This window comes from Melanerpes formicivorus, unplaced genomic scaffold, assembly GCF_026170545.1.
Source record: "Melanerpes formicivorus ecotype bairdi unplaced genomic scaffold, bMelFor1.0.p_v2 SCAF_21, whole genome shotgun sequence".
NCBI lineage: Eukaryota > Metazoa > Chordata > Aves > Piciformes > Picidae > Melanerpes > Melanerpes formicivorus.
In genome coordinates, this window is record NW_027142373.1 from 887,616 (window position 1) to 915,401 (window position 27,786).

The following is a 27,786-nucleotide window of genomic DNA, read 5'->3' on the forward strand; positions in this document are numbered from 1 at the left end:
CTGTCTGCAGCAGCTTTGAGCCTCTGCACTGGACTCTCTCAGCTACTCCACCCCAGCCCTGTTCTCCAGACCCCTCCTCAGCTTCATTGCCCTTACTGGGATGTTTGTGCCAGGGGCAAAGTGGGGTCTGAAGGCCCACAGGTGAGCAGGGTGGAGCTGTCCGTTTGTCAGGGCTGGGGGCTGTCTGCACACATCATCTCTGGTGTGGTCCACTCAGACCTGGCCCCTGCCCTAACAGTGGAGGGGCAGAGCGGGCAGACAGGAGATGTGCTATGGGGACAGCCTGGGCACCCCTGGTTGCAGCACTGGTCCACCCAGGACAGCACCAGGGCAGAGCTGGGAGGTCCATGCCCTCCCCCACCCTCAGCACCGCCATGATTGGGAAACCCCAAGCCAGGCTGCTGGTCAGGCTGGAGAGCTGCCAGCAGTGTGAATCTGGGGCAAGAGAGGAAACTCGGTGCCATCAGAAGCAGAAGTGAGAGGCGGGCAAAAGAAGAAGCAGAGCCCAGAGGGGCTTCCCACACAGCTCTCTGCCCCGGAGCAGGCACGGCAGGGCCATGGAGCCTCTCTCCTTCCAGAGGTACATCTGCTCGCTGGACCCCGCCACGCTGCCCCGCGTCCTCAGGGTCTGCTCTGGTGTCTACTTCCAAGGTGAGTGCTGGGCATCCACTGCCCCTGAAGGCTGCCCAAGGCTGTGCCACCTCCCTCAGCTGCAACCCTGGCTCCTGCCTGCACCCAGGGAGAGGCAAAGGTCTTCGTGCCACCGCCAGGCACTGGTGCCTAAGGCACAGCTTCCGGCAGAAACCTTTCTCTTCTACACCCAGTGCCCACCCAGCTGAGTGCCCCTGTACCTCCAGTCATGCTGCTAGGAAAGTGGTAGGGCACCAAGAACCATCCAAGCTGGTCCTACTCCAGGCAGTGAACCACCTGCCAGCAGTGGATCTGGCAGGGATTAAGCCCCATGCTTGGTGGCTGTGGGGGTGAGAGGGCATTGTCCCAGTGCCAGGAGCCCAACAAGTGCTCAGTCAGCCTGCTCTGAGCTCTGCTTTCTCCTGGACCACATCCCTGGAGACACCTCAGGCTGAGGAGAAGCCTTTACCAACTACCAACAGGGCTTCCTCAGCTGGTGGCAAACAAAACCAGACATTGCCAAAGGCTTTTGCTGCATTTCTGGGGCTCCCCAAAGGGCTGGGAAAGCACAGCAGGCTCCAGGCAGCACCACTGGGCAGCCTGCCCTTACTGCCACCACTCAGGAACCTCCTTCATACCCTGAGCTCACTCAGGAGCTCCCAGGCACTGGACAGGAGCACCAACCATCTGCAGGTGTTCTGAGGATGCAGTAAGGGACAGTTCAGAGGGGGGTGAGGTGCTTTGCAGGTTGCTCCATCACTGCAAGTGTTTAAGGTCAGATTTGATAGGACTGATGGGACTTGGAACAGCCAAAGCTAGCAAAAGATGTCCCTGCCCATGGCAGAGGGGTTGGACTCGATGACCTCTAAAGGTCCTTTCCAATCCAAAGCATTCCATGAGTCGATGAACTGCTGTGGAGGTATTTTCTCTGAGGAAATCTCTCCCTGCAGGGTCTGTGTATGAAATCTCAGGCAATGAGTGCTGCTTGTCCACGGGTGACCTGCTCAAAGTCACAGCGGTGGAGCTGCAGAAGGTCATTTGTGAGGACACAGAGACAGGGCAGACGATGGAACTGCCACTGACCTTTGAGGGTGAGTGGGGCTGCCCTGCCCCAGCCTGCTCCCCATGGGTACCTTCCTCCTGGGGGAGATCTTTCCAGCCCTGTGGGCTCAGCCTCAGCATCCCACAGGTCATTTCCAGCCTGCCCCAGCCCTGGGGCCTCATCAAACACCGCACAAACCCTTCCCGAAGACTGCCAAGCAGCGGGTCCTGACGCTGCAGCAGGTGCTGGGGTTGTGGGACAGGCAGCCACAGCCCCTCCTGTGCCCTGCCATCAGCCCTCACGCCCTGCTCCTGCACCCTGTCTATGAGGTGCAGGCTGCCATGCAGTGTGAGTACCCACGGGCACTGGGGGGCTGGGGTTAGGCTCAGGGTGAGGTGATGGGGGGTGAAGGCTGCTGAGGTCACGGTAAGGATGCTGCAGGGTGGGATGGGGGTGCTGCAGGGTTGGATGGGGATGCTGCAGGGTTGGATGGGGATGCTGCAGGGTTGGATGGGGATGCTGCAGGGTTGGATGGGGGTGCTGCAGGGTGGGATGGGGATGCTGCAGGGTGGGATGGGGATGCTGCAGGGTTGGATGGGGGTGCTGCAGGGTTGGATGGGGGTGCTGCAGGGTTGGGATGGGGGTGCTGCAGGGTCGGATGGGGGTGGGATGGGGGTGCTGCAGGGTTGGATGGGGATGCTGCACAGCGAAAGCCTGCAGCAGTTGGGTGCTGGGAGCGCAGGTGTGGGGGGCTGCAGTGCGTTGCAGGTGGGGGCTGTTGCGGGCGAGGTCCGGGCGCGGCTGACGCCGCTGTGCCCCGCAGTGCGCCGGGATCTGGTGAAGGTCCCCTCCACACTGGAGGTGGACGTGGAAGATGTGACGGAAGAGGCACAGCATGTCCGCTTCGCCCGGCCGTTGCTACTGAGCGAAGTGCTGGCGATGAAGGAGGCGATGCCGACCCTGGCCGAGATCCTGGAGGGTCCGGCCGGCCCTGCCGTCTTCCAGAGCGCCTGGGAGCGGCGGCTCCGGCGGGGGCAGTGGCTGCAGCTCCACGGCCGCTCCCGTGCTTGGCGGGTGCTGGCCTCGGCCCCCGGCAGCGGCCGCCACTTCCTCCTGTCCAGTGCCTACCAGGGCCGGTTCCGCCGGCGGCCACGGCGCTTCGCGGCCGTGCGGGAGCTGGCGGCCGCCCTGGAGCCGGGCCGGAGGCTGCGCCTCGTGGTGACGCAGGACTGCGAAGGCCTGGTCGGGGACGTGGCCCCGCTCGCCGTGGGGGACCGGCTGGAGGTGCAGGGGCTGCAGGGAAGCGGCGCCGGCACCCGGCTGCTGTGCCACCGCCGTGGCGTGGAAGAGGACGAGGAGGAGGGCGAGGAGCTACTGCTGCCGCTGGACGTGAGCGGCGGCTTCTTGGAGGAGGCGTCGGACAGCAAGAAGTACAGCCTGGAGGAGCTGCTGCGGCTGCAGCCGCTGCCCTGCGAGGTGCGGCTGGCAGCCCCGGACCCTGCGCTGGGGCGGGACGCGCTGGCCGCCCTGCCTGCCCTGCGGCTGGAGGCGCTCCTGGACCAGCCCTTCCTGGTGGGCAGCTTCTGCGAGGAGCCGGAGGAGGGCTTCGAGATCCCGCCGCGGTGGCTGGACCTCTCCGTCCTGCTAAGCGAGGGGCCCGTCCGCCCCCTGACCCCCTGCACCCTCCGCTGCCGGCTGGAGGAGCTGACCGAAGCCTTCTACTACCGGCTGCTGGCACAGCTGCCCGGCAGCGCGGCCCAGCCCCCTCCGCGCCCTCCCAAGCCGGCGCGGTCGGGGACGGCCCCCGAGGGGAGGCGCCCCGCGGCCCCCAGATCCGCGGCGTCTGCCGGCTGCCTCCTGGCTCCTCCGCTGCCGCCGCTCCCGGGCCCGCCCGGCCCGAGCGCCCCCGGGGCTGCAGGTGAGACCCCGACCCGTCGCGGGGGGCAGCCCAGGGAGGCGTTGCCGTGGCAGGGGATGCGGGCCCCCAGCGCCGCCAGAGGGCTTCAGTTTAACTGGAGAGTGCTGCTGTCCACCCCCACCCCGGGGCCCTCCTCACCGGGACCCGGGGCAGGCACTCAGCTGGGCACCTGCTGGGGCTGCACTTCCCTGTCCCCTTGTCCCGGGTACTGTGGGGAGCCCATAGGTAGCGGTGCCAGACTGGGGGAATCCGAGGAGAACTGCCCCATCACCTTGACCTAGAACAGGGGGACCCATGGGGAGGCCACCCTGACACAGTCCCATGCGAGGTCCCTGGCCCAAGGGGAAGCAAGACTTGACCTCAAGGTGAACACCACTGACAAGCCCTTGGCCTCTGCCATTCAACACCCTCCCATCCCTCCCGACGGCAGAGGACCTGTGGCCTTAGAGGTTGAGATCTGCAGCGGCAGAGCAGCTGCCACAGAACTGCCAGAGGCTGTTCTCCACACCCCCACCTCGGTCCCTGCTGTGCTGGGTGCAGCTTAGAGCGGGGAGGTCAAGGTGTCCCCCATGGGGCTCCTGCTGTGGTCTGTGGCAGTGTCTCTAGGCTGTGCTCTCTCTTCCCTTCCAGGCACCGACAGTGACAGCGCTGAACACGATTACGAAACTGTGGACGACAGCATGCAAAAGACAATTCACAAAATGCAGGCCCTTGTCCCTTTCTAGTCCTCTAGTCTCTGGGAGCCACCCAGCCTCCAAAGACTCAGAAGCCATACGTGACTTGGGTTACTTGCAGGGGCTGAACACAGCCCAAGGAGTCCAAAGCACATCCTCCAGCTGCCCTGACCCTGCAGAGCGGTGCCTGCTGTCCTCACAGGCGAGCAGCCTGTACACCACCAGGACAGCCCTGGGCACATTCATCAGTCCTGCTGTTGTGCTGTGGGCTCTGTCCTCTCTGTCACCCCTGGGCCTCTGGCAGCAGCAGCAGACCAGCACACAGCTGGGCAGTCACCTGTCGCTGTAGGGCCAGGGTGACGGTCGGAGCAACGAAGACAAACCGCAAGCAGAGTACAGAGAATGACAAAGACTCTGTTCATTCCAACACGTGTTTGTATCTATCTTGTTAGTGTGGCTGCATGTGATTGGTCAGCAGGCTCTTCTCAAGAGTCTCATGGGTTAGTGATAGCATTGCTATAGTTACTTGTTAAGCTAGTCCAGGTGGCCTCCTATCTTACCTTGTGGTTCTCATCCGCCAACATCCAGTCCAGGGAGTTTCCAGCTTCTCATGGGAACACAGTGATGTTTTCTCACCAGAGCTCCTCAGAACGTCCACATATTCATCACAGCCCCCCCCCCCCCCCAGTCACCAAGATGCCAGCCCAGACTCTGAGGCACTGCTCTGCTCTTTTACCCTGGCATCCAGGCTGGGATTACGGCTGCTCCCAGGAGATGCTTTAGGGCCAGTGTGCCCTGACAGTGTTTGGCACAAGGGCTGGGATGGGGACAGAAGGAGCCATGCCAAGGTACTTCACAGAGTGCAAGTTATGCCCCAGCTGGGATGCAGAGCACCGAGTGACATTTCTGCAGCTGCATGTCAGAGATCCACTTTCATCAGGCAGAAGCTGCTTGTTTCCTCAAGTGCAGCCAAACTCCCTTTCCCCTCTGGCTGCATTTCTCACCAAGCTTATAGAACCATTGTAAAAATGTTGTGGCTTTAGGACTTGCTGTTTTCCTCCTCAACTTTTAATTACACTTGCAACTGGAAGCAAGCTCTGTCCTAGAACTCTATGGTCCCTCCTCTGTGAGCGTTGCACTCTTGCAGGTTCTTGGCCCTTAGGGCACTCATGGCATCAGATACAAAGCACCACCTGCAAACCAAGACCCAAAGCTCAGCTCTTTTCCTGGAAGCCTGGCAAAGTGTGTTGGTTGAAGCTGAGTCCCATCTGCTGTACCATTCTGAGCAGTGCTTGCTGCATGACAGGAGTGGGCTGGCCGGGGTGTGTGAGGCTCAGTGTGTCCTGCAGTCCCTGAATGTCCTGGTCCTGGAGCTGGTTGCTCTGCTTCTGCTGGTGTGGATTTGTGCAGCGGCTCCACACAGGGGTTTTGTGGCATGGGTACCTGTATGACCCAGCAGGTATTTTCTTTCTTCTTTTCCCCTGTCTCTCTGGTGCAATCTGATATCCCTGCAGTGGAGTGGTAGATTGTCCCTATCTGAACTCACAACTCCACTTCCCAGGCCTTTACCCCGGCCCCAGACGAGGCAGTGTGCACACCAGCCATGTGGAAAAAGTCCTGTGAGCTGCACCACCATCATATGCCAGCTTACTGGCAGTGCCAGTCTGGGCCATGAGAGAAGGACCAGCAGTAGACAAGCTGGTTAGCCTGCCTTGGCAATAGGAGGCCTCTGTTTCAGCTGTGGAGGAACTTACTCAAAGGTCTGACCAACTCCAAGGGAACTCATCCCACTCCCCTCCTGTGCAGCCCAGTGTCTCAGCTGTCTGTCTTCCTGTCCAAGGGCAGGAATATGGGAAGCAGACACCACAAAGTTTTACTCACAAGACTGGTGGGAGGACATGAGGAAGTGGGATGGAAAGTCCACCTCAGCCCTTGCTGCACAGGTCTGTGAATTGCATTCTCAGAAGAATGCTGCCCCAGTTTCCAGTGAGAAGTCTTCCAAGAGCAAACAAAATGATAGACTGCTTTGGTCTTTCGAAGGATCCCTTTGTGGTGGGGTTGTTAGATGCTAAAGACCAGCAAGTGCCAAGTGCCACTGCAGCTCTGGCCAGGATTCTCTGATCCCCACCTAAATTGAACAACTGGAGAGCCCAGAGGTGATCACTAAAACTTCTTCACCCTTCAACAGCCCCATATGGCCAGTGCAGAAGTCCAGTGTTGAATGGAGACTGACAGTGGACTACCATGCTCTGAACGAGGTCACACCAGTGAGGAGTGCTGCTGTGCCACACGTGCTGGAGCTCCAGTGCCAGCTGGAGTCTAAGGCAGCCAAGTACTGTGCCACAACTGACCTCACTAATGCATTCTTCCCCATTCTCATAGCACTGGAATGCAAGCCACAGTTTGCTTTCACCTGGAGAGGTGTCCCGGGATCGACTGCCCCAGGGGTGGGAACACAGCCCCACCATTTGCCATGGACTGATCCAGACTGCACTGGGATGGGGTGAAGCTCCAGAACGCTTGCAGTACACTAATGACATCATTGTGTGGGGTGACACCAAAGAGGAAGTTTATGAGAAAGGGAAGGAAATAATCCAGATTCTTCTGAAGGCTGGGGTCACCACAACGTCAATGGACCTGCAGGAGAGATCCAGTCCTATGGGATAAAATGGCAGGGTGGATGTCACCAGGTCCCAGTGGATGTCATCAACAGAGCACAGCTCTGCCTCCACCCACCAAGAAGCAGGCCCAGGCTTTCTTGGGTGCTGTGGATTTCTGCAGGATGCATGTCCCAGCCTACAGTCTGGCTGTGAGCCCTCTCTACCAAGCGACTCAGAAGAACAATTTCTAGTGGGGCCCTGAGCAGCAGCAGGGCTCTGAACCAATCCAACAGGAGATGGTTCATGCAAGAGCTCTTGGACCAGTGCAGACAGGAGAGAACATTACAAACAAGCTCTACAGAGGGAAGAACAGTCCCACATGGAGGCTTTGGCAGAAAACACTAGAGGAGACAGGGGGGCAACCTCTAAGGTTTTGGAGCCAAAGCTACAAAGGAGCTGAGGCCAACTCCACTCCAGCCAAAAAAGAGATACTGGCAGCATGTGAAGGAGTTGGAGCTGCCTTGGAGGTGATGGGTACAGAAACACAGCTCCTCCTGCCCCCCAGCTGCCAGTGCTGGGGCTGGACCCTCAAAGATAGAGTTTCCTCTGCCATCACACAACTGATGCCACATGGAGAGGGTGGATGGCACTGCTAATACAACAGGCTCCAACAGGGAGCCCCAACCGCCCAGGAACCCTAGCAGTCATCACAAAGTGATGAGATTTTGGGATGTCACCAGAGGAAAGAGAGGTGACATGTGCTGAGGTGTCTGTAGACCACCTTATGGGCTTCCTCCTACAGGTCTTTGAGTCAGTAGTAACCACCCAGACCAGCATCACCCCACCAGCCTCTCTCTTCAGCACATTCTCCATCCCCCCTGGGCAGAGCTGGGTCCCTTCCAGTTGCTCTTGCACAGAAGGAGCAGCTCCAGCAGCTCTCCTTGCTGGGCTGTCTTTGCCCAGGCAGTGCAGAGCTGTCCATGACAAGCCTGCAGCCCTGCCAGCTGTGCCCCCATGCCTCCATGACTAGGCTGCAGGGCTGGGGTCTGCACACAGATCTCTTCCAGTTTCTTCCCCATGCAGTGCGCTGGGGAAGAGGGACCTCAGAGACCTCAGCTCATGCTGGAGTGCAAGCCCTTGAGGCAGCACTGCCAAGGACCCCAGCAAAGCTTGTCACAGGAAACTCCTTTATTTACAACAGGAAAAGGGGAGCTTGAGTTTCATGGTGAGGGGCTGGGGCTGTCAGTACCGGGGGAGTGGGGGAGGTGGAGGAGGTGGGGGAGGTGGAGGAGGTGGGGGAGGTGGAGGTGGTGGAGGGGGTGGGGGAGGTGGAGGGGGCGCCAGGAATGTGGAGCACGGGTGGCGAAGGAGGGGTGATGGTGGCGCGACCCGGTCTGATTTGGGTGACAGCGGGGGGGTCCGCTGGGCTAAGGGGCTTTGGGGCCGCACGGAAGGTGGTGCTGCTCGTGGGAGAAGGGGGGTTGGCGGCCGGGGGGGACGTTGAGGCTTGCGGAGGGTCTCGGGCTGCTCGTCTGGCTGTGCGCTGGCCAGGAGCGGGGTGCGGGGGGACGCTGGGCGGGACGGAGGCGGTGGCCGCGCAGGACGGAGCCGCGGCGCCTGGCTTTGGCTCCGGCCGTCAGGCTGGTCGTGGGCTGGCCGCCAGTGTTTGGCTGCTCCAGCAGCCTTTGCTTCCCTGTGGAGAGAGGAGCCTCTTGAAGTGCTCGGCTGCTGCCGGAGCTTTCTGCACAAGCACCAAGTCCCCGCTCCGCAGCAGCCACACCACAGCCGCTGGCTGCGAGCAGCCGCCCGAGGCAGCGGTGGGGCGAAAGCAGCAACTCACCGTTCTCTCTTCTTGCGGCGGCACCACAGCCCCAGGTAGCACAGCAGGATAGTAACTGGCACGGAGACCACGATGGAAGCTGTGGCGACCATGCAGTGCTGCAGCACGGCCTGGGGACACTCTGAGCTTCTGCTCCTCTGCTCATCGTCCCCATTTGCCATTCTCTCCTCGTCTGTATCTGCAGGAGCAGTGTCAAAGTTAAGTCTGTCCTCTGCACTGCCAGCAAGCTGACTACTACCCTGGCTCTGCCCAGGCAGTTCCTTGCTCCCTCCCCAGTGCTGGTGCCTGGAAACAGTCCCAGCCCTTGGCACAGGTTGTCTCACCCAGCAGAACTCAGGAGGCCAGAAGGAGAGGACAGCGGGGAGCACAGCTGCCTGGCCAGCTGCTCCTTCCAGGGACTCAGACACAAAGCATCCCTGCAGCAAGGACTGCCACCCCTCCATCTCCTCCCTCTCCCTGGGCCAGTTCCCACATCCAAAGAGGACCCAGTCGGGCTTTCTCTAGAGGCACTTGAGCACTGCTCTCCCCTTCTGCCTCTCCTCCAGCATGGGCATTGCTTTTCAGCTCAGCTCATGGAGCTTAGAGTTGGGACCAACCCCTTGACCCCTTCTGCCCCCTGTGCAGGCCACGGTGTGGCCAGACCTGTGTCTGCAGCCTCCCCCTGCCAAGGCTCACAGCTAAGGCAGAGTGAAGGATGCTCACCCAGTTCTCTCTGCACTTCCTGCAACAGTTTCCTGAGGGCTTCATCAACCTTTCTGGACCTCTTCCCCTCCTCAGCTGGGTGATTTGCTCTTGGAGGACCTAGGGAGAAGGTGTTGAGCTGAGTTTCACACCAACAGACTACAGAGAAGCAGTGCTGGTCCTGTGAGGTCAGCAGAGACTCACCCCTGCCACGCCGGCCAGGAGGCAGTGGACGACGCAGGGGAGGAGCTAGGAGAGTCCTTCCCGCGGGCACTCGCTCCGTGGGCTCTGCCTTGGCACCACGATCCAGCTGCCGAGCTGCAGAGCTGGGGAGTCCTTCCTCATCTAGAAGCAAGCACGGATGAGAAACATTTCACTGCATGCTGGGATGCACTTCTGCCTCAGGCACCTGCCCTGGAAGGGGCTCGGGCAGCAACGTGGCAGCAAGAGGAAACCACAGCTCGGAGCTGCTGACCTACTCTCTGCTGCTGTTCCCAACAGCTCAGGAGCCTAAGGAGTGAAGGCTTTCAGGCTGGAGGCAAGCACAGGATGCACTCCTGTAGGCAGCTTCCCGTCTGGAGCCCAGTGTGACACCTTAGAGGAGCCCAGGGCTCACAAACCACTTTCAGTGCTGATGGATGCTGCCAGCTGAGCACGGGACAGCACCTACCTGACCAGCTGCTGGCCTCTGGTTCTTTGGCAGAGTCTAGGGGTGAACCACTGCTCCCTTCCAACACCTCCTGCTGCTGCCTAGGCTCTTGCTCCCTCCCTGAAGAAAGCAAGCAGGACAGCTGGGTGAGATGGAAGCCTTCTCCATCAGGGAGATGGCATCTCCAGGTTGCAATGCAGCTCAGAGACATCCAGAAGGTTGACAACAGCAGCAGAAAGGAGGATACTCACCTTGTTCTCTCTGCACTCCCTGCAACAGGTTCCTGAGGATTCCATGAGCCTTCCTGGAAGTCTTTCCTTCCTCAGCTGGGGGACTGGCTCCTGGGGGAGCTAAACAGAAGGGATTGAGCTGAGTTTCACACAAACTACATCAAAGCAGTGTTTGACCTGTAAGGTCAGCAGAGACTCACCCCTGCCACGCCAGCCAGGAGGCAGTGGACGACGCAGGGGAGGAGCTAGGAGAGTCCTTCCCACGGGCACTCGCTCCGTGGGCTCTGCCTTGGCACCACGATCCAGCTGCCGAGCTGCAGAGCTGGGGAGTCCTTCCTCATCTGGAAGCAAGCACAGATGAGGCAGCACAGCTCAGAGACATCCAGAAGGCTGACAACAGCAGTGGAGTGAGGGATACTCACCTTGTTCTCTCTGCACTCCCTGCAACAGGTTCCTGAGGATTCCATGAGCCTTCCTGGAGGTCTTCCCCTCCTCAGCTGGGGGATTGGCTCCTGGGGGACCTAAACAGAAGGGACTGAGCTGAGTAGCACACCAATACACTATGGGAAACCTGCTGTGCCTGGGCAGAGCTGACTCACAGAAGCTGTCAGGGCTCACTCAAGCAGAGGCCAGCACAGGCAGCTCTGTATCCTCCTGCCTGCCCAGGTGCCCAGCCAGGTGACCCTTGGGCTTGGAGCTGGCACCTCTCAAAGGGAATCAAAAGCCCTGACCTGCCTGAGCCTCAGTCCTGGAGCACGGCTGGGAAGCGGGAGTGTCTTGGCCTACAGCCACATCTGCAAAGAAGCACAGGGGAGAAGAGCTCCTGAGACACAGCCACAGACAGCTGTGCAGAGGGCAGTGCCACTGAGTGCCAGTCAGAGCCGGGCACCCCACAGCACTCAGCTCTGCCCTGCACTCAGCAGCAGGCTGCAAAGAGTTACTCCTGCCTGCAATGGCACCGTGCTGGGGCCCAGCTAAGCTCTGAGCTCGACCCCAGGCAGTCCCTGGCTTGGCAGCCCCTGGCTTGGCAGCCAGCAGAGAGTGCACAAGCAGCACCTCCTTGGCACACTGTCAAGGAAAGGGACACCGAGGATGTACCTCCATGACGCTCCGTGGGCTCTGCCCTGACTCCAGGATCCAGCTGAGGAGCTGGATCAGCACATAGGCCTCCATCCTCCTCTGGAAGCAAGCACAGATGAGAAACCTTTCACTGCACACTGGCAGCCACTTCTGCCTCAGCAGCCTGCGGGCCCTGGCAGGGGCTGGGGCAGCAAGGTGTCAGCAGGGAAGGTGGAGACTGCTGAAGCTGCAGAGGGGCCTGGGGGCCTCAGGCACCCAGAGCAAAGCCTGACTGAAGCCCTGGAGGGAAAACCTTCCCCCAGCCTCTGGGGGGGAAGAGCCTCTGGCTAGGAGAGGCTGCAGCAGCACTGCTGCTTACCTGCTCCTCCTGCTCGCAGTGGAGCTCCACCAGCAGCCCTGACTTGCAGGGCCGCGAGGAGGAGGAAGAGGAGGAAGAGAGGGTGAAGGAGGACCATGGCCCTCTGCTCTCAAACCACACTTCTACTGCTGCTTCTGCTGGCTGCTGCCTGCCTGCTGCGCTGCACTAGTGGAGCCCAAGGCCTGAGGGGATGTGTTGCTAGCAAGCAAGGCTTTGTGATGTCAGAGGCCATAGTGTGAGCTCACAATAAGGCCCAGGCCCCTCACAGCTATGGTGTGGCCTCAGGCCCAGGGTAACAGCTCCTGGGGTGCTGATGGAGAGCTGCTGCAGCACAGTCTCCTCCTGAGGAGCAGATCACATCTTGCTGGGCAGCTGTGTCCAAGGGCTGGCCACAGGATGCTCTCCTGTAGGCAGCTTCCAGTCTGCAGCCCAGTTGGACACCTTAGGGGGCCCAGGGCTCCCAAGTCGTCCATGGAGGCCGACTGAAAGGCTGCAATAAAGTGTCCCTAAAAGCCTTCTCCAGGCTGAACAATCACAGCTCAGTCTTTCCTTGTGGCTTTGTAGGATGTACAAAGCATCAGCCAAGAGACCCACTGCCGTGGCAGGGACCAACAGGTGTTTAAGTCACCCTAGAATGCAGCTTTTCTTGCTCCTGGGCTAAAACTAATTGCTGGCCTATGGCTGGGGAGAAGATGGGCTGCAGGGAGGAGGAGGGGAGCAGAGCACAGAGGAAACTACAACTGAACACACCAAAGTGTTTTCCTTGCCTCCTCTTTTTGAGGCAAAAGCATTCTGAGCTTGGATTTCAGAGTTTTAAATGCAAGCTTTCTGCTTCTTCAGAACTATCCCAAATGTCCCTCTAGCTGGGTGACAGCAGATGCTTCTGGATGCTTTAAAGATCAAAGAGCAAATGGGGACTAGGCAAAGACTTACACTGTCATTCATTTAAGCTTCAGCTAGAGCACTTTGGAGGGCAGAAAGGATTCTGGCTCCATTTGGCACACTGAGACAAGGTGTAGTACAATTATTTAATCTCCTGGTGTCAGACATTCACTTCAGTCTGACTTTTAGAGCCATACTTCAAAAGCTAAGGACACAGTAGGTAGAGTTCAAGGAGCTCTGAAAGCATGAGCTGAGTTTTGACCCATGTTGGGCTTTATCAGCAGCATTTTCCTGATGAAGGCAGTGGAATATCTTTATGAGGAGAGCCTGAGGTAGCTGAGGGCTCTGTAGCTTGGAGAGGTGGCTGAGGAGTGACCTCATTGATGTTTATGATGTGCAGGGTGAGTGCTCAGAGGCTGGAGCCAGGCTCTGCTGGGTGATGCTCAATGACAGCACAAGCAGCAACGGTGGAAGCTGAGGCAGAGGAAGCTCCATGGAAAGGGGAAGGAAATTTTCCTTCACTGTGAGGGTGACAGAGCCCTGGAACAGGCTGCCTGGGGCGTTGTGGAGTCTCCTCTGGAAGTATTCAAGACTTCTCTGGATGTGTTGCTGGGTGACCTGCCCTGGGTGACCCTGCTCTGGCAGGGGGGTTGGACTGGAAGAGCTTTTGAAGTCCCTTCCAACTGCCCACATTCTGTGATTCTTCAGGGCAGAAGAAAATCCTCTGCAGCCACACACACACATCCAACTTAAAATTTTATTGGAAACACTCTAAAGGTCTGGTAACAAGGCCACCTGGCAGTACAAATAGAGATTTAAATTAATGAACTAAACCACTTAAAAAGATCTGTTCATGATTACTGTCCATGAGTGGAATACTGCTCTTGCCTACCCATTTTGTGAATGAAATGACATGACATGAGATTAAAATGAAATGTGACCTAGCAGAAACAGCTCTAGAAACAGAAAATCTGCCCAGGACCAGAGGGCAAGACTACAAAGAGGTTCTTCTTTCTAACACAAGCATCCTCAAAAAAGACAAAAGCCAACCCCAGGCTCTGCAGCATTCAGAGTTCACCTCTCCCATGCCTGCTGATGCTCTCAGTCACATGGTGACAGCACAAGTCCAGTTAACAGAATCCTTGTCCTTGGAGTGCAAGGGGGAAGCACTCACTGGGATCTCCAGAGGCTAGAAAGAGCAAAGATGACCTTCCACAGGGCAAGGCTTGGCAGGATAACTTGATACACCAACAAGAGTTTGCTTGGAACTAGATCCAGCGGGGGCCAACCTCACTCAGCATCTGTCGACTTATAGTGGTCATCGTCCACAGTGGAGTAGATGTGTCCCTCACTGCTAAGGAATTCCACAGCTTGCCTTTGAAGACAAAAGAAGCAACAGTCAGCAGCAGTTAACTTTTCCTGTTGTCACCTTTCCCTCGAGGATTTCCCACTTACAGACCCCAACTCTACTGCTCCCGTCCAGCAGCTGCCAAGGGGAGCTCTCAGTGGCTCCATGCTGTGAGCAGTTTCAGTGCTGCTCCACCAGGCAGCAGATACAGAAAGCTTCTCCAAAGCTGTGGCAAAAGCAGCTCTCAGACTTCACCTGCCACAGAGGGGAAGGTCCCCACTCACAGTACTTGTCAGGTAAAAGCAGTAGCTACCACCTTGGTTTGAAGGGGACAGAACACAACACAGAAAGATGTTAATTACTGCCTCCAGGCCTCAGTGCTTTTCTAAGTCTTAGAGAGAAGCTGTAAGAGACAACAAAGGAGAACAGAAACAATCTGTTCCCAGGTCTGATTGGTGTGCAGACAGCAAGGCAGGCCTTGAACAGGAGAAAACACAGCTGAGGCACTGGGTACTCCCAGGTGCCTGTTAACTTTGCTCCTGAATTACTGAACAGCTTGTTTTGAAAATAAGGAGGGAAGCATTTCAGCATCCCTTCCACTAGCAATGGTTGCTTCAAGACTCCAACAGTTCAAGACTCCAGCTCTGGCTCATTGCTGCATCCCACTGGGAACACCTGCAGCCACCAGTGCTGTGTCACAGCTGAGGATCTGGGCTCGCCCACCCTGGTCAGACCCCGGGAAGGACTGCCTGGATTTCCAGAACATCCACACTCACTTGATTGTTGACATGCTCATACTGTGGAGCTGAGCCTTCAGCTCTTGCAGACTCATGCCTTCTGGGACAAGGCAGTTTTTGATCAAGTTCAGCACCTGGGAAAACAAGAACCACCATCAGCATTCAGCTCAGCATTCAGCTCAGCATCAGCAGTGGACAGCGAGGTGGGGGAGGAACTGTCCATCATCAAAGAGTAACTGAGCTTGCACTGCTCTGTCCTATACCATGCCACAGCAGCATCCACTGCCAGCAGCATCCACTGCCAGCAGCATCCACTGCCAGCTTCTGGAGTGGCACCCACCTGGCTCTGGTGTGCTGTGAGTCCATTCAAGGGGAGGCTGCAGGCTCCTCCGTAGCTGCCCATGTCACCCACACCAGCCGAGGGGAATGACTGTGGCCCTCTCGCTGCTTCCTGCCATGGCAAGAGAGAAGTGGCTCTGGTTACACAGGCTGCAGGCCCAGCACAGGAAGGACTTGGTGCTGGGGCAGAGCAGCAGTAATTACAAACAGATTCCCCAAAGAAACCCAACAGAGTCTCTCCCTGAGCTGCCAGGGCTCCTGCCACGCCTTCACTGTAGCCTTCCAACAGCATCAACCCTCCTAGCCTCACAATCTGTGTATCAGGTTGAGTCCAGTGGAGCAAGAGGTCCCTCTCTGGGGGTAGAGTAACCCAGCAAGGGCCAGAATGGAGCCAGGGTCTGCAAGCACATACCATGAGATTCCTCCTGAGGACCACGTGTGCATTGACGATCTCCAGGATGTGTGTGGTGAACTCATTCATGTTTTCCAGAGGCATAATCTTAAAGGCCACCAAACTTTTCTTATTCTTTCAGAGAACAGGGGAAAAAAAAGCAGGGGGAAAAAAAAGACAAAACCATTAGCACAACAGGAAGAGGTTAAATTATTAACAGCCAATCCAATCATTCCCTCCAGCAAGAGGGAGCCTGACTGCCCCTAAGCTACCCAACATTTTCTGACTGGCACTGGGAGAGGTGAGCTTGCAAGACAGTGCAGACAGGATAACTCCTCCTTCCAACCAGCTGCTCATTAACTGCACTTTGCCTTAAGGCAGCCCCTGTTGTTTGGGCATGTATTTGTATGTTTAGTTATGCTGTTAAGAGGCTATCTCAGCACATAACATGCTACCAGAAGCACCCCCATTACCCAGAACCCAGCCTGAGCTCTGCAGTACAAACACTCCAAGAACCTGGAGGCCAGACTCTGCTCCACTGGAGACAAGAGGGGAGTTTTAAACAGGTCCTCTGACCTTTGCATCGAGGAACAATTAAAGTGTTACTAAACACAGCCCTGGCAGAAGCATTCAAGGATTTGTCCACAGGAAAGGATGAGAAAAGACCACAGTGAAGTGGGTATTGTGAAGGCAGCCCACTACCACTGTGCCAGCAACCCTTGTGCCACCCCCCCAGCAGCCATGGGCAGCACCACCTTACCTGGAAAGAGCGAAGGTGACCAGCTACCTTCACGTAAGTCCCGGGGGGGACCACAACGTTCTCACCACCTGCCTCCTAGCAGAGAGGGAAAGGAGAAAGCAAGGCTTTATTGAGCCACATGTCCATTTCTCAGTCACCACAAGAAATGATTTGGAAAGGAGGCTTATCTCAAGCTCACACAAACAGCACACACTCCTACAGTCAGCCAGAACAGCCAGGGAACTGCAAAGGAGAAACAGGCAGCAGGTGCAGGTTTGCATGGCCTCTGCACCCCACAGCAGGCAAGGCCACCTGGCTGCCCCTTCAGAGAGACCTCCACAGAGCAATGCCAGCAATGCACACCCCAGCAGTGACAGAGCAGGAGGTCAACTGTGGAGCTGGGCCAGGGGAATGGAAGCACAGAAACATGGTGTGGAAGGGATCGTCTATTCCAAGCCCCATATAGCAAGCAGGAACATCTTCAGCTAGGTCAGGCTGCTCAGAGAAGCAGGCCAGACCCTTTAGTGCAGTTCTGCTAAACTAGCAGTTAAGCTAACTGAATGTCTGCCTGCTCCCCAAAGCTGTTCAGCTGACCTCAGGTGTTTGCCTGCAAATGTCTGTTACAGTGGCACAGACCCACGAGAGTCCAGGCAAAGTTACCAGCACTTCAGGAGCCATGCATCACAACCTGAGGCAACATCCACTGGCAAGTGTCTTCACCTCAGTCTCTGAGCCACATCTGCTCACTCTCTCTCCTTGTATTTCTGCACAGAAGCACTGAGCATGCAGCTCTCACTTCAGCCATGGAGTAACTGCTGAGCTCCAGCAGCTAAACTCTAAACAAAGACAGGCTGAACAATCTGCATGGATCACAACATGGGAGTCATGCTCAGCACCAGTGATCCCTGCTCCAGCAGCACCTCAGAGATGTCAGCCACAAAACACTTTTCAGAAACACCACTTCTGTTTGGCAGGTCACAGAATCACAGAATGGTCTGGCTTGGAAAAGGCCTCCAAGATCATCCAGTCCAACATCAACCCAGCACCACCACAGCCACTAAACCATATCCCCAAGGGCCACGGCCACACCTTTCTTAAACACCTCCAGGGGTGGGGACTCCACCACCTCCCTGGGCAGCCTGTGCCAGGCCCTGACCACTCTTGCACCAGAGAGATTTTTCCTCATCTCCAACCCACCCCTCCCCTGACACAAGTTCAGGCCATTTCTTCTCATTCCATCAAATGAACCTAGGAAGAAGAGCCCAATCCCCCCTGACTGTAACCTCCTCTCAGGGAGCTGTAAAGAGCAATGAGGCCTCCCTTCAGCCTCCTCTTCTCCAGGCTGAACACCCCCAGCTCCCTCAGCTGCTCCTCCCCAGCCCTGTCCTCGAGACCTTTTCCCAGCTTTGTTGCCCTCCTCTGGACCTGCTCCAGCAACTGCAAGTTCTGCAAGGAGCTGGGATTTGAACTTTATGATCCTTATGGATCCCTTCCCACTTGAGACGCTCTATGGTTCTGTAACTTTTCCCTCTTTACTGCTCCCCAAGCCCTCTCAGAAGCATGTTCCTAACAACTGGAATGCTTACATCAGTATCCACCCACTGCCTGACGTCCATCGGGGCTGCTGTCATGTCATCCACTTTGTACAGAATGTTTGTCGGGGCTTTCTCGGCGTGCCGAACGATCCCCACGATGGTGACCTGCGGTGCAAGAGGGACACGTTTACCTGGGGAGGCCCCGGGGAAGGAGTGCGTTTCACCTGCAGCCCTCCCGGCGCTCACCTGGGAGATCTCCACGTCGCGGATCCGGAAGGACTCGTCGACCTGCTCGGCTGCCAGCAGCTGCGACACGGTGCAGGGTACGATGTTCTGGGAGCGAGTTCTCTGCAAGGGAGCGAGGGGCCGTCAGCGCCGCGGGGAGCGGCTGCCCCATTCCCCTCCCCTCCGGCCGTCCCGCTCCCTTCCCCTCCCCTCCCCTTCCCTTCCCTTCCCTCCCCCCCTGCCGCCCCCACTCCCCTCCCCTCCGGCCGCGGCCCAGCGCCTCTGAGCCGGCCGAGGCCCCACTCCCGCCCTACCTGCTTCTTCTCGGCCTGAGTACCGACAGGGGAGCCAAAGCCGCCCGGGGACTGCGTGTAGCCGCCCGGAGGCCCCGCGGTGCCCATGGAGCTGAACCCGCCATCGAAGGTACCTGAAAGCGAAGAGAGAGAGCCCATGAAGCGGTGCCTGTGACGCGCCCCTCGTTCCCGCCATCACAGGGCGCGGCGGCGGCCTGCGGCGGCCCCAAGCACCCCCGTATTGAGCCCTGGCACTGAGCCTGGGCACCGATCCCGGTCCAGCCCAGCCCGACCCCGCCGGCCCCGGTCCCCCGCACCGTGCCCGCTCCACATGGCGGCGGCCGATCGTCGGGAGCCAGCCGCCCGCGCGCACCAGCCGTCCTCGCGCCGCCAGTTCCTGCCAATCCGTAGGTGCCGTTCCGCCGACCGGCGGCCAATCGCGACCTCCCGTCTTCTGGCTTCTTCCAATAGGGGGAAGCCACTGTGAAGCGACTGCTGCCATCTTGAGTGCGGGTACTGCCCACTGCCCTGAGCGCCAGGCCAGACGGTAGGTGGGGCGAGGCGGTAGGCGGGGCTGGGTTGGACTATGGGCACTGCTTGGCTTGGCACGGCTTGACACGGCACGGCTTGGCGCTGCACGGCAGACGTTGGCCGCCATGCAGCGCATCGCGTTGCTCTTGCTCTGCCCGCTGGCTGCAGCCCTGTCAGGTAAGGGGAGGCAGAGTGCTCCGCTCCCCGGCCGGGCTGGGGGCCCGGAGTGATGCCCAGTGGGAGCTGCTCGCCCCGCTGAGCCTCGACGTCTCTCGGCGTGCAGGGCACTTCTGGCACATCACCGACCTGCACTGGGACCCCGACTACAACGCGGCGGCGGGTGCCGGGCAGGTGTGCCCCTCGGGCGGCTCCCGGGCCGTGCCCGCCGCCGGACCCTGGGGCAGCTACCTGTGCGACGCACCCTGGCTCCTGCTCGACTCCGCCGTGCGCGCCATGCGGAGCCTCATGCCGCAGCCGGACTTCGTCCTCTGGACCGGGTGAGGACGGGCCGGGGGCTGGGACGCGCCGGGGGCCCGCCGGGAGAGGCTCCGCTGCCCAGCCGCTCCATAGCAGCGGCGGTCGGTCCGGCTTGGAACCCGATCACTGGAGGGGCTCCCCGCCGCTCACCTCCATCCTTCTGCTGCAGTCCCGGCGGCTGCCTGTTCAGGGGCTGCTGCTCCACGAGGAGAAACACCGAAAGCTCCCCCGCGGCTGGCCGTGGGCGTGCTGGGGCTCAGCGCTCGGGCTGTGGTGCGATGCTGCTTGTGCTGGGGGCTGCCAGGCTTTGGAGGGCAGGAGGGGCAGCCGGGGGGTGGAGCATAAGGAGCTTGTGGGGCATCCAGGGCTTTTTACCTGGTAATCGTCGGCCTTACAATAGTGCAAAATGGAGACTTAGGGGAAAGCACAGCCGCAGCCAGGCCTCTGACACCAGCGAGACACTCCCAACATGCCCCAGCAGTAAGGGAAGGGAAGGATCGCAGTTCACCATCCTTCCTTCTCTTACTTGTTGCCAATCCTGTCTGCCTCCATATAGAGCACCTGAAAGCCTTGGTGCAATGGGACATGCTCTTTCTGTTGGTGAACCTGTTGGAGGCAATGGGAGGAGAGCATTGCAAAACAGATGTGCATCATTTCTTCAGACCATCAAAGGCACCTGGGAGGCTTATCTCAAAGAGCTGATTTGCTTTAGAAGCATGAAGAGCATCCCCAAATGGAGCGTGTCTTCTCCTAGCATGGTCTCCAGAAGTGGGTGCCCTGTAGCATAGGAGGCCTCAATGTCACTTACAGGCAGTGAAAGATTTATTTTGCACCATTATTGGATGTGTCTCTGCCCTCTTGTAGCGTTTGCTTTTCTGCTGACAGTGCAGCAGCACCAACCTGTGATTGCTGTGACCTCCACCCTAGTCTGCAATGCTGCCTGACCCCATGCTTTCATTCTCTGTCTCTGTGGGTTCCTACTCAGAAGTAGTTGTTGGTCCTTATGACTTTTATGTGGATTTGTCTTCTGTCTGCAAACTATTTCCCTCAGCCCTTTGGTGTAATTTTAGTTTTGATCTTCTCCCATGTCCTGGCTGACAGCACAGCGTCCTTGACAATTGCCAGCAGCACAGCAGTGTCAGCACAGAAGCTGTGTCCACACTTCCAGGGGGGCCTCCACAATCACAGCTTTCCTGGGAGCATTCCTCTGTCTCCTGGTAGTGGGAGATGTTATTCTGCTGTTCAGTCATCTCTGCAGGCAGCTTGCCTTCGCTATTGTTGATCAGACATTGACCTGAGATTGCAAAATGCTGTTCCTTGCAATGTTTCCAGCCAGCTTTGCTGCCTCTGGGTGCACCGAGGCAGAGTGAGCCTCCACTCGTGTGCAGGTTTTTCAAGGCAGGATAAAGCAGAGCCCATTTTCACTTGGAGCAGTTCCTTGAAACTCCTTTAGTGCCTTGGCCAGACAGCACAGCCCTGGACCCAGCAGCTTCACCTTTAGTTTGTAGAAGGCACAAAGAGAAGGGAGCAAGTTTCCCTGCCTTGCTTATCACAGACAGTGACTGTGCTGCTTTCATTCTCCTAGGGATGATACTCCTCATGTCCCCAACGAGAAGCTTGGAGAAGAAAAGGTTCTGCACATAATAGAGAACCTGACTGCTCTGATAAAAGAGTCATTTCCAGGTAGGATTTGAAGGGTGAGAAGGGGCAAAGGACACAGAGCCTCACAGGAAGAGCTTACCAGGATGAAGAAATGAGAATTGGGAAGGGCTATGGTCACTGGACTCGTTTGCCCTCTTCCTAGTTGCTGTTTGAGGTGTCTGGTGCACACTCGTGTTTCAGGTTAACTCAAAAGAGGAGAACAAGAAGTTGCTGCAATTAGTCATTAAAACAGGAATGGCTGCAAGATTCCCTTGTGCTTAAACCATGTCAGCAGTGGAGGAAGGAGCCTTACTGATTGTGAAAGCTCACTGGTTCACCCCTCTGGGGTACCTTGTCCAGAGGAGGGGAGGTGGTCTTTGCTATATTGTGCCCCTGCTGCTGTGAATGATTCCCTTTGCAGAGCCATGCTGCTCTCTCTAAGTCTGTGAGTGCCTTGGGGAGCTCTGAGGCCAGCATGGATTCCTCTGTGGCCTTTTTCCTGTGTCTCTAGGTGTTAAGGTCTATGCAGCCATGGGCAACCATGACTTCCACCCCAAGAACCAGTTCCCGGGAAAGGAGCACAGGATCTACAACCGAACAGCTGAGCTGTGGCAGCCCTGGCTGAGTGATGCTTCCACCACCCTTTTCAGAGCAGGTATGGAACCACAGGCTCCTCTTGGCAGGACTCTGGGGAGAGGGGGGTGGAGAATACCATGGGTGGCTCTCCTGCTTCTGTCCTAGGAGCAACAGTATTTAAGAGCACTTGCAGAGGAATGGTCTGGCTGAACACCCATTTCTGGCACCAAGTTCTCCTGCTTGTGAGAAAAGAAATGTCTTTATGCTTTAGCCTCTCTTGCTTTTCTTGAGTTGCTGGAAAGTGTTCCTGTAGAGAATACAAAGTGCTGAGCTTCATTGGGAGAAAAGATATTTTAAGGAAGCTGCTGGTACAGGCAGCATTGTGCTCTGGAGAGCTGCCCAGCTCCTGGTGCTGCATCCTGTCCCCACACAAGGTCTCCCTTCACCTCAGAGGTATAAGCACAACAAGAGGCATGGGGTAGGAAGAGTTGCTCCAGATCTCCACCCTGGAGTGGTCGGAGTGCTGCTGGCACCCTCTCCATAGGGAGACTTTGCTATGGCTATTGCCAAGGAGAGCTGAGAAGGATGGAAACAAAGGGATCTGGTGTCACAGACCTCCAGCTCTTCCTCGTTGGTTGCACTTTTCAGGAGCTTTCTACAGTGAGAAGCTGCCTGGCCCAGGGGCAAGAGGGCGAATGGTTGTCCTCAACACCAACCTGTACTATGAGCAGAACAATGAGACAGCTGGTGAGGAAGACCCTGGAGGGCAGTTCCAGTGGCTGGAGGAAACACTGAGCAATGCCTCTAGAGACAACGAAAAGGTATTCAAAGAAATGAATAAACAAACTTTGGAGTAGGCTTCTCCCAGCCCAGAGGCTCTTCCTGCTGTCCCCTGTGCACAGTCGCTGCAAGCCAGTGGGAAGCAGGGGCCTCGCAGCGCTCACAGCTGCCGGCCTGCAGGTGTACCTCGGGAGGTACCTCACGGCTGCCGGCCTGCAGGTGTACCTCGCGGGGCACCTCACAGCTGCTGGCCCTGCAGGTGTACCTCGGGGGGCACCTCACGGCTGCTGGCCTGGCAGGTGTGCCTCGTGGGGCACCTCACAGCTGCTGGCCCTGCAGGTGTACCTCGTGGGGCACCTCACAGCTGCTGGCCTGGCAGGTGTACCTCGTGGGGCACCTCACAGCTGCCGGCCTTGCAGGTGTACCTCGGGGGGCACCTCACAGCTGCCGGCCTTGCAGGTGTACCTCGGGGGGCACCTCACGGCTGCCGCCCTTGCAGGTGTACCTCGGGGGGCACCTCACAGCTGCCAGCCTGCAGGTGTACCTCGGGGGGCACCTCACAGCTGCCAGCCTGCAGGTGTACCTCGGGGGGCACCTCACAGCTGCCGGCCTTGCAGGTGTACCTCGGGGGGCACCTCACGGCTGCCGCCCTTGCAGGTGTACCTCGGGGGGCACCTCACAGCTGCTGCCCTGCAGGTGTACCTCGGGGGGCACCTCAGAGCTGCCGGCCTTGCAGGTGTACCTCGGGGGGCACCTCAGAGCTGCCGCCCTTGCAGGTGTACCTCGGGGGGCACCTCAGAGCTGCCGCCCTTGCAGGTGTACCTCGGGGGGCACCTCACAGCTGCCAGCCTGCAGGTGTACCTCGTGGGGCACCTCACAGCTGCTGCCCTGCAGGTGTACCTCGGGGGGCACCTCACAGCTGCTGGCCTTGCAGGTGTACCTCGTGGGGCACATTCCTCCGGGCTTCTTCGAGAAGAAGCGAGGCCAGGCCTGGTTCCGGCGTGGCTTCAACGAGCGCTACCTGCGGGCGGTGCGGCGGCACCACGGCGTCATCGCTGCCCAGTTCTTTGGGCACCACCACACCGACAGCTTCCGGATGTTTTACAGTGACACAGGTACCCCTCCTGCTGGCATGGGCTGGGGCCTCTGCCCTAACCCTGGAGATGATTCCTCCAGAGTACCAGAGGGTGCAAGGAGCTGGAGAGTCCAGCCCAGAGGAGGGCACAGCAAGCTGTTGTTCCGTTCCCATATGCCTGCATCTCCCACTTATAAGGGACCAGCACAGGCTGTACCTTCCCCCTGTTCTTCCTCTCTCTCCCCTTTCCTGGCTGGCTCTCTTATCTGTGTGTGGGAGCTGGGCCTGCAGCTGGCAAGCTAAACTTTAATCTATGCCACATGGGGTTGGTATTGAGGGAGCAGGAGGTGGGTAGAGAGACTTGGGGGTGGGGGAATATGGGCATTGGAGGCCTAGATTTCTGGCCTGGCTTGGTGGGGGTTGGGGAAAGCTTTAGCTTAATGAGCTTCTGTGTTAAGCCCAGACTATGGATTTTGTGTGGTTTATCTGCTTTGCACTGTGGTATTAGTTATGACTAGCATTTCCATTTAAGCCTTCCAATTCTATCCAATCCAGAGTGGAGTCTAACTCCTTTGACAAGGGTTAAAGAGCATCTGTCTCACTCCTTAAACAGAGACACATGGCCACCAGGCATCTGTGTGGTAGCTCTGCCAGCTCCCAGGAATCGCTCCCAGCGAGAGCTTTTGGTGGCTGTTAGCTGAGTGCAGCTGAGAAGCCAGAAGAGGCTTCTGAATGCTTTGGTCAGCAGGAATAGAATAGAATTAACCAGGTTGGAAAAGACCTTTGAGATCATCGAGTCCAACCTATCATCCAACACAATCTAATCAACTGAACCATGGCACAAAGCACCTCATCCAGTGTCTTCCTAAACACCTCCAGTGATGGTGACTCCACCAGCAGTGGTCCTGAGCTCCCCCCAGCCCATAATTTCATCTCTCCTTCCTGTTTACCCTCAGATTGCCATTTCCCCCCCAGTGCCTTGCAGCCCCCTGCCTGCTCCTTGTTGATGAGTGTTGGACATCAGCTGAGATGTAAGGGACCAGTTACAGATCTTTGCCCAGGGGTTACAGGTCTCTGGGCCTCCTTTGCTGTTGTGGCTCCTTTGTGCACTCTGGCTGCAGGAGTCTTTGGCAGCAGTGGCCAGGCTGTCCTCAGCTGCAGCAGGCCCAGTCCCTGATGCTGTTCAGTGCTGACCTTTATGCACTGCTGCTGTAACTGGGGCTGGCGGCAGAGCTGCTGCAAGGTGCCCACTGCGGTGGGTTCAAGGTGTGATAGAAGCCAAGGTCTCTCATTCATGAGTTGTTTGGCCTTTCTGTTAAGGTTCTCCAATCAGTGTCATGTTCCTGGCCCCTGGAGTGACTCCCTGGAAGACCACATTGCCTGGAGTGACCAATGGAGCCAACAACCCTGGGATCCGGGTGGTCGACTATGACCCAGACACGCTTCAAGTGCTGGTAGGGGATCCCCATCTGCTGCACACTGCAGCTCTGGGGTACTTGAATGACTCCTGCAGTTCTACTGTGACTACAGGAGTCAAGCAGCTATGTAGGAGAGGACATCAGCCAAGGGATGCGAGGCTCATGTCTAACAAAGGTTGAGTAAGAGCATCAGTGAGCAAAGGCAGGGTGACTGCAGTCAGCTGGCTGAGGCCTTCTGCTGGAAATGCCAGGGCCACGCAGGACAGCTCTGGTCGTGTTCTTTGTGCCTTTATCAAGTGTCCTCTGACACTTCCTTTACTACCCAGGTAACAGGGGTTGCACAGCCTCTGTTTGAGGACTAGCAGACTTGTCAAACCCCTTCCAAAACCTTTTAGCCATCTAGTAAATGATTTGGGTCTCTCTGCTTGCTAAATTGATTCACTTGTGATGGATCCAAATCCTGGTGAGCTGTAAGGTCAGTTTCTAGTTCATGTCTCTGCCAAGAGGCAGAGGATGGGGTGTTTGTACCTTCCTTTGCAGTGGGTAAAGCAGCTCTGACATCTTTACAGCATGAGAAATGAATGCTGAAGTGCATCATGGAGAGCCGGGGTGCTGGTGAAGCAGAGAGACAAAGGGCAAGAGGCTGAGAAACAGGATGGTTTTGTGGTGACTTCTGGAGGTGTCCTTCCCCAGGTTCATATCTTGGTAGAAGGCACCTGCTGGGAGCAGCTCTCCCCTCTGCACCAGGAGACCTGCTGCCTGTAGGGCAGACATGTCCAGTGCTGCACACCAGCATCTGCAGGGAGAGGAGTTTATCACATCCTAGCCAAGCACTCACAGCCTGATCCTTTCCTGGTTTCCCTCATTGTGTTCTCCTCTCTCTGCAGGATATGGTCACTTACTACTTGAACCTAACTCATGCCAATGTGATGGCCTCGACAGGACAGGAAGGGGGCCCAGCGTGGGAGGAAGAGTACAGACTGACCAAAGCCTTCCAGGTGCCTGATGGCTCTGTGGACTCCATGCAGGCAGTGCTGCAGAAGCTGTCAGAGGATGCAGGCTGCCTGCAGCAGTACTATGAGCTGAACTCTGTCATGTATGACCGCAGCCCATGCGGGGAGGACTGCCGGCTGGATCACCTCTGTGCCATTAGGGAGGTGGATTTCACACAGTACAGGCAGTGTGTCACAGGCAGCAGCTCTGCCCCTGCCCTCCCCAGTGCCTGCCTGCTGCTGCTCTGCTGGCTCTTAGGACTGCTGAGCCCACAATGAGCAGGGTGCTGGAGAGAACCCAGGGGATGCTGGAGAGTGCCCAGGGTCACCCTGCAGACAGATCCTCAGGTGTGAAGGCTCCTAGAGCTGAGAGCTGGCTTGGACACCAAGATGAGATCAGAGGCTTTCCCTAACAGCTCTGTGACATTGGTGTGAAATCTTCAAGAGCTTGAATGTAACCAGCAAGGGCAGAGACTGCTGCAGAGCCTTCTATACCAGACTGAGCTGGGGAGTCTGTCTCCTTTCTGCTGTGTCCCTCAAAGAGGTGAGCACCAGGCCTCCTTTTGGACTTGCCACAGAGGAGACCTGTGAGCTGTGAGGGAGGTTCTTCATGTTGGCACATGCTGCTCTCCTGGAAAGACCACACAAGGCCCTGTTTTGGTGGCCTTCAGCAGCAGCCTTGCCTTCAGCTTTTGGGCAAAGCCAGGTGGGATTAGTTCTCCCTTTGCCAGGGTGTGACCTTCAGCAGGTTTGGGCCACCGCTTTCTCCTCACTGCCCAAGATGAGGCTCCAGGGTAAGAAGTCTGATTTTTACTTTTGGTTCAGTTTTTGTTTGGTTTCCCCTGGCTGCTGAGCATGGGCAGCTCCTCCCTCCCTTCTCTGCTCTCTTGGCTTTCACCCACTCAGCTCCTTCCTTCAGCTGGGTGTTGCCAGCTGGCCTTGACCACTTTGCCATTAAAAAGTTTGGTGATTCAGCGGCTCTGGGGCTTGCTGGCCTCCTGCAGAGCCTCGAGGGGCCAAGGCAGAGCGATGGTGCTGGGCCTTCAGGCATGGGGAATGTTTGGCCTGTCTGTGACAGGCAGCCCTGGGCTCTTGCAGGTGCCTGATGTGGCGGAGCAGGAGCTGGCAGGGTACTGGAGCTTTGTGCCCGAACACGAGGCCTGGGCATGCCCAGAGTGCTCCACAGGCCATCTGCATGCTGCCAACAGCATCCCACAAGTGAGGTGCAGGCAGGGCCCAAGAGGGAACGGGCTGAGGGTGAGGATGGAGCCTGCAAGCAGAGGGCACAGGGGTGTGGTGTGTGCTCAGTGGGGTGGCTGTGGTGGGATGATGGCAGGGGGTAGGGTGAAGGGTGAGTGGGTGCAGGGGGAGCAGTGCCCACAGCTCTAGGGCTTCACAGCCATGGGTGCTGTTTGTCCTCACTTGTGTCCAGCAGTGCTGGGCTGGGCTGCTCCTGGCTGGCTCCTGGGCACCTAGCTGGATGCAGGAGGGTGGTACCAGCTGAGCCCCCCTCTGTCACCAGCTCCCCTTCTGGTCCCAGGCTAGCAGGGGTAGCTGACCCTAGCTAGACCTTTCACCCCTCCTGGCCCCTCTAGCTCTGTCACACCAGAGCTCCCTGGAGCAGAAAGTGATCTGGAAAGGAGGAGTGGGAGCCAGGTGCCAGCTTCAGGCTTTGCTGTGTCGTGAAATCTTCGTGTTTGCAACAGGCTGACAAAGCTGGCACTGCCCAGCCCCGCGTCCTCGGGCCCTGCTCAACCCCTGGTTTGCTTTGAAGCAGCCTCCTGAGGTGGGCACGGGTGGGGGGCAGGGGGAGTCCTGCAGGTCCTGGGAGTGGGTCTGGCCCTGCCAGCAGCTGTGCAGGGGGTGCCCGCAGCAGCGTCTGGCCCCTGCAGGGCGGGAGTGCAGGGGAGTCACTGAAAGGTGATGGAGAAAATCCTGCCGGTGAGGGTCGGAGCAGCTCTGAGGGCTGCGATTTGCGTGGCGAGGGGGGAGCAAAAGCCCTGCCCGAGTTGTGCCGAGAGTCCCCCGGGGGCTGCAGCTGGAGGCGTGCAGTGGCGGCTGCCCCCTGGGCAGGGGCAAGAGCGAGGGGTGCCTGAGGGTGACCG

General features: G+C 57.8%; 3 protein-coding genes across 3 annotated transcripts; 2 read left to right on the forward strand and 1 right to left on the reverse strand.

Annotated features, from left to right (window-relative positions):
* Nucleotides 1-557: 557 nt before the first annotated feature.
* On the forward strand, nt 558-4,691 carry THEMIS2 (thymocyte selection associated family member 2). The gene is made up of 5 exons (XM_068151680.1): nt 558-651; nt 1,581-1,721; nt 1,820-2,020; nt 2,496-3,590; nt 4,221-4,691. The coding sequence occupies exons 1-5, from the start codon at nt 558-560 to the stop codon at nt 4,313-4,315; spliced, it is 1,626 nt and encodes a 541-aa protein (XP_068007781.1). The 3' UTR covers nt 4,316-4,691.
* Nucleotides 4,692-13,327: 8,636 nt separating this feature from the next.
* On the reverse strand, nt 13,328-18,681 carry RPA2 (replication protein A2). The gene is made up of 9 exons (XM_068150926.1): nt 18,509-18,681; nt 18,213-18,325; nt 17,920-18,021; nt 17,725-17,838; nt 16,160-16,234; nt 15,421-15,534; nt 15,010-15,120; nt 14,709-14,803; nt 13,328-13,959 (listed from the first exon to the last, which is right to left on the reverse strand). The coding sequence occupies exons 1-9, from the start codon at nt 18,522-18,524 to the stop codon at nt 13,875-13,877; spliced, it is 825 nt and encodes a 274-aa protein (XP_068007027.1). The 5' UTR covers nt 18,525-18,681; the 3' UTR covers nt 13,328-13,874.
* Nucleotides 18,682-18,781: 100 nt separating this feature from the next.
* Nucleotides 18,782-26,988, forward strand: SMPDL3B (sphingomyelin phosphodiesterase acid like 3B). Its single transcript, XM_068150925.1, has 8 exons — nt 18,782-18,899; nt 19,006-19,219; nt 20,785-20,882; nt 21,352-21,495; nt 22,065-22,237; nt 23,131-23,311; nt 24,592-24,725; nt 25,577-26,988. Exons 1-8 carry the CDS (start codon nt 18,848-18,850, stop codon nt 25,958-25,960), a joined length of 1,380 nt encoding a protein of 459 aa, XP_068007026.1. The 5' UTR covers nt 18,782-18,847; the 3' UTR covers nt 25,961-26,988.
* The last annotated feature ends 798 nt before the right edge of the window (nt 26,989-27,786 follow it).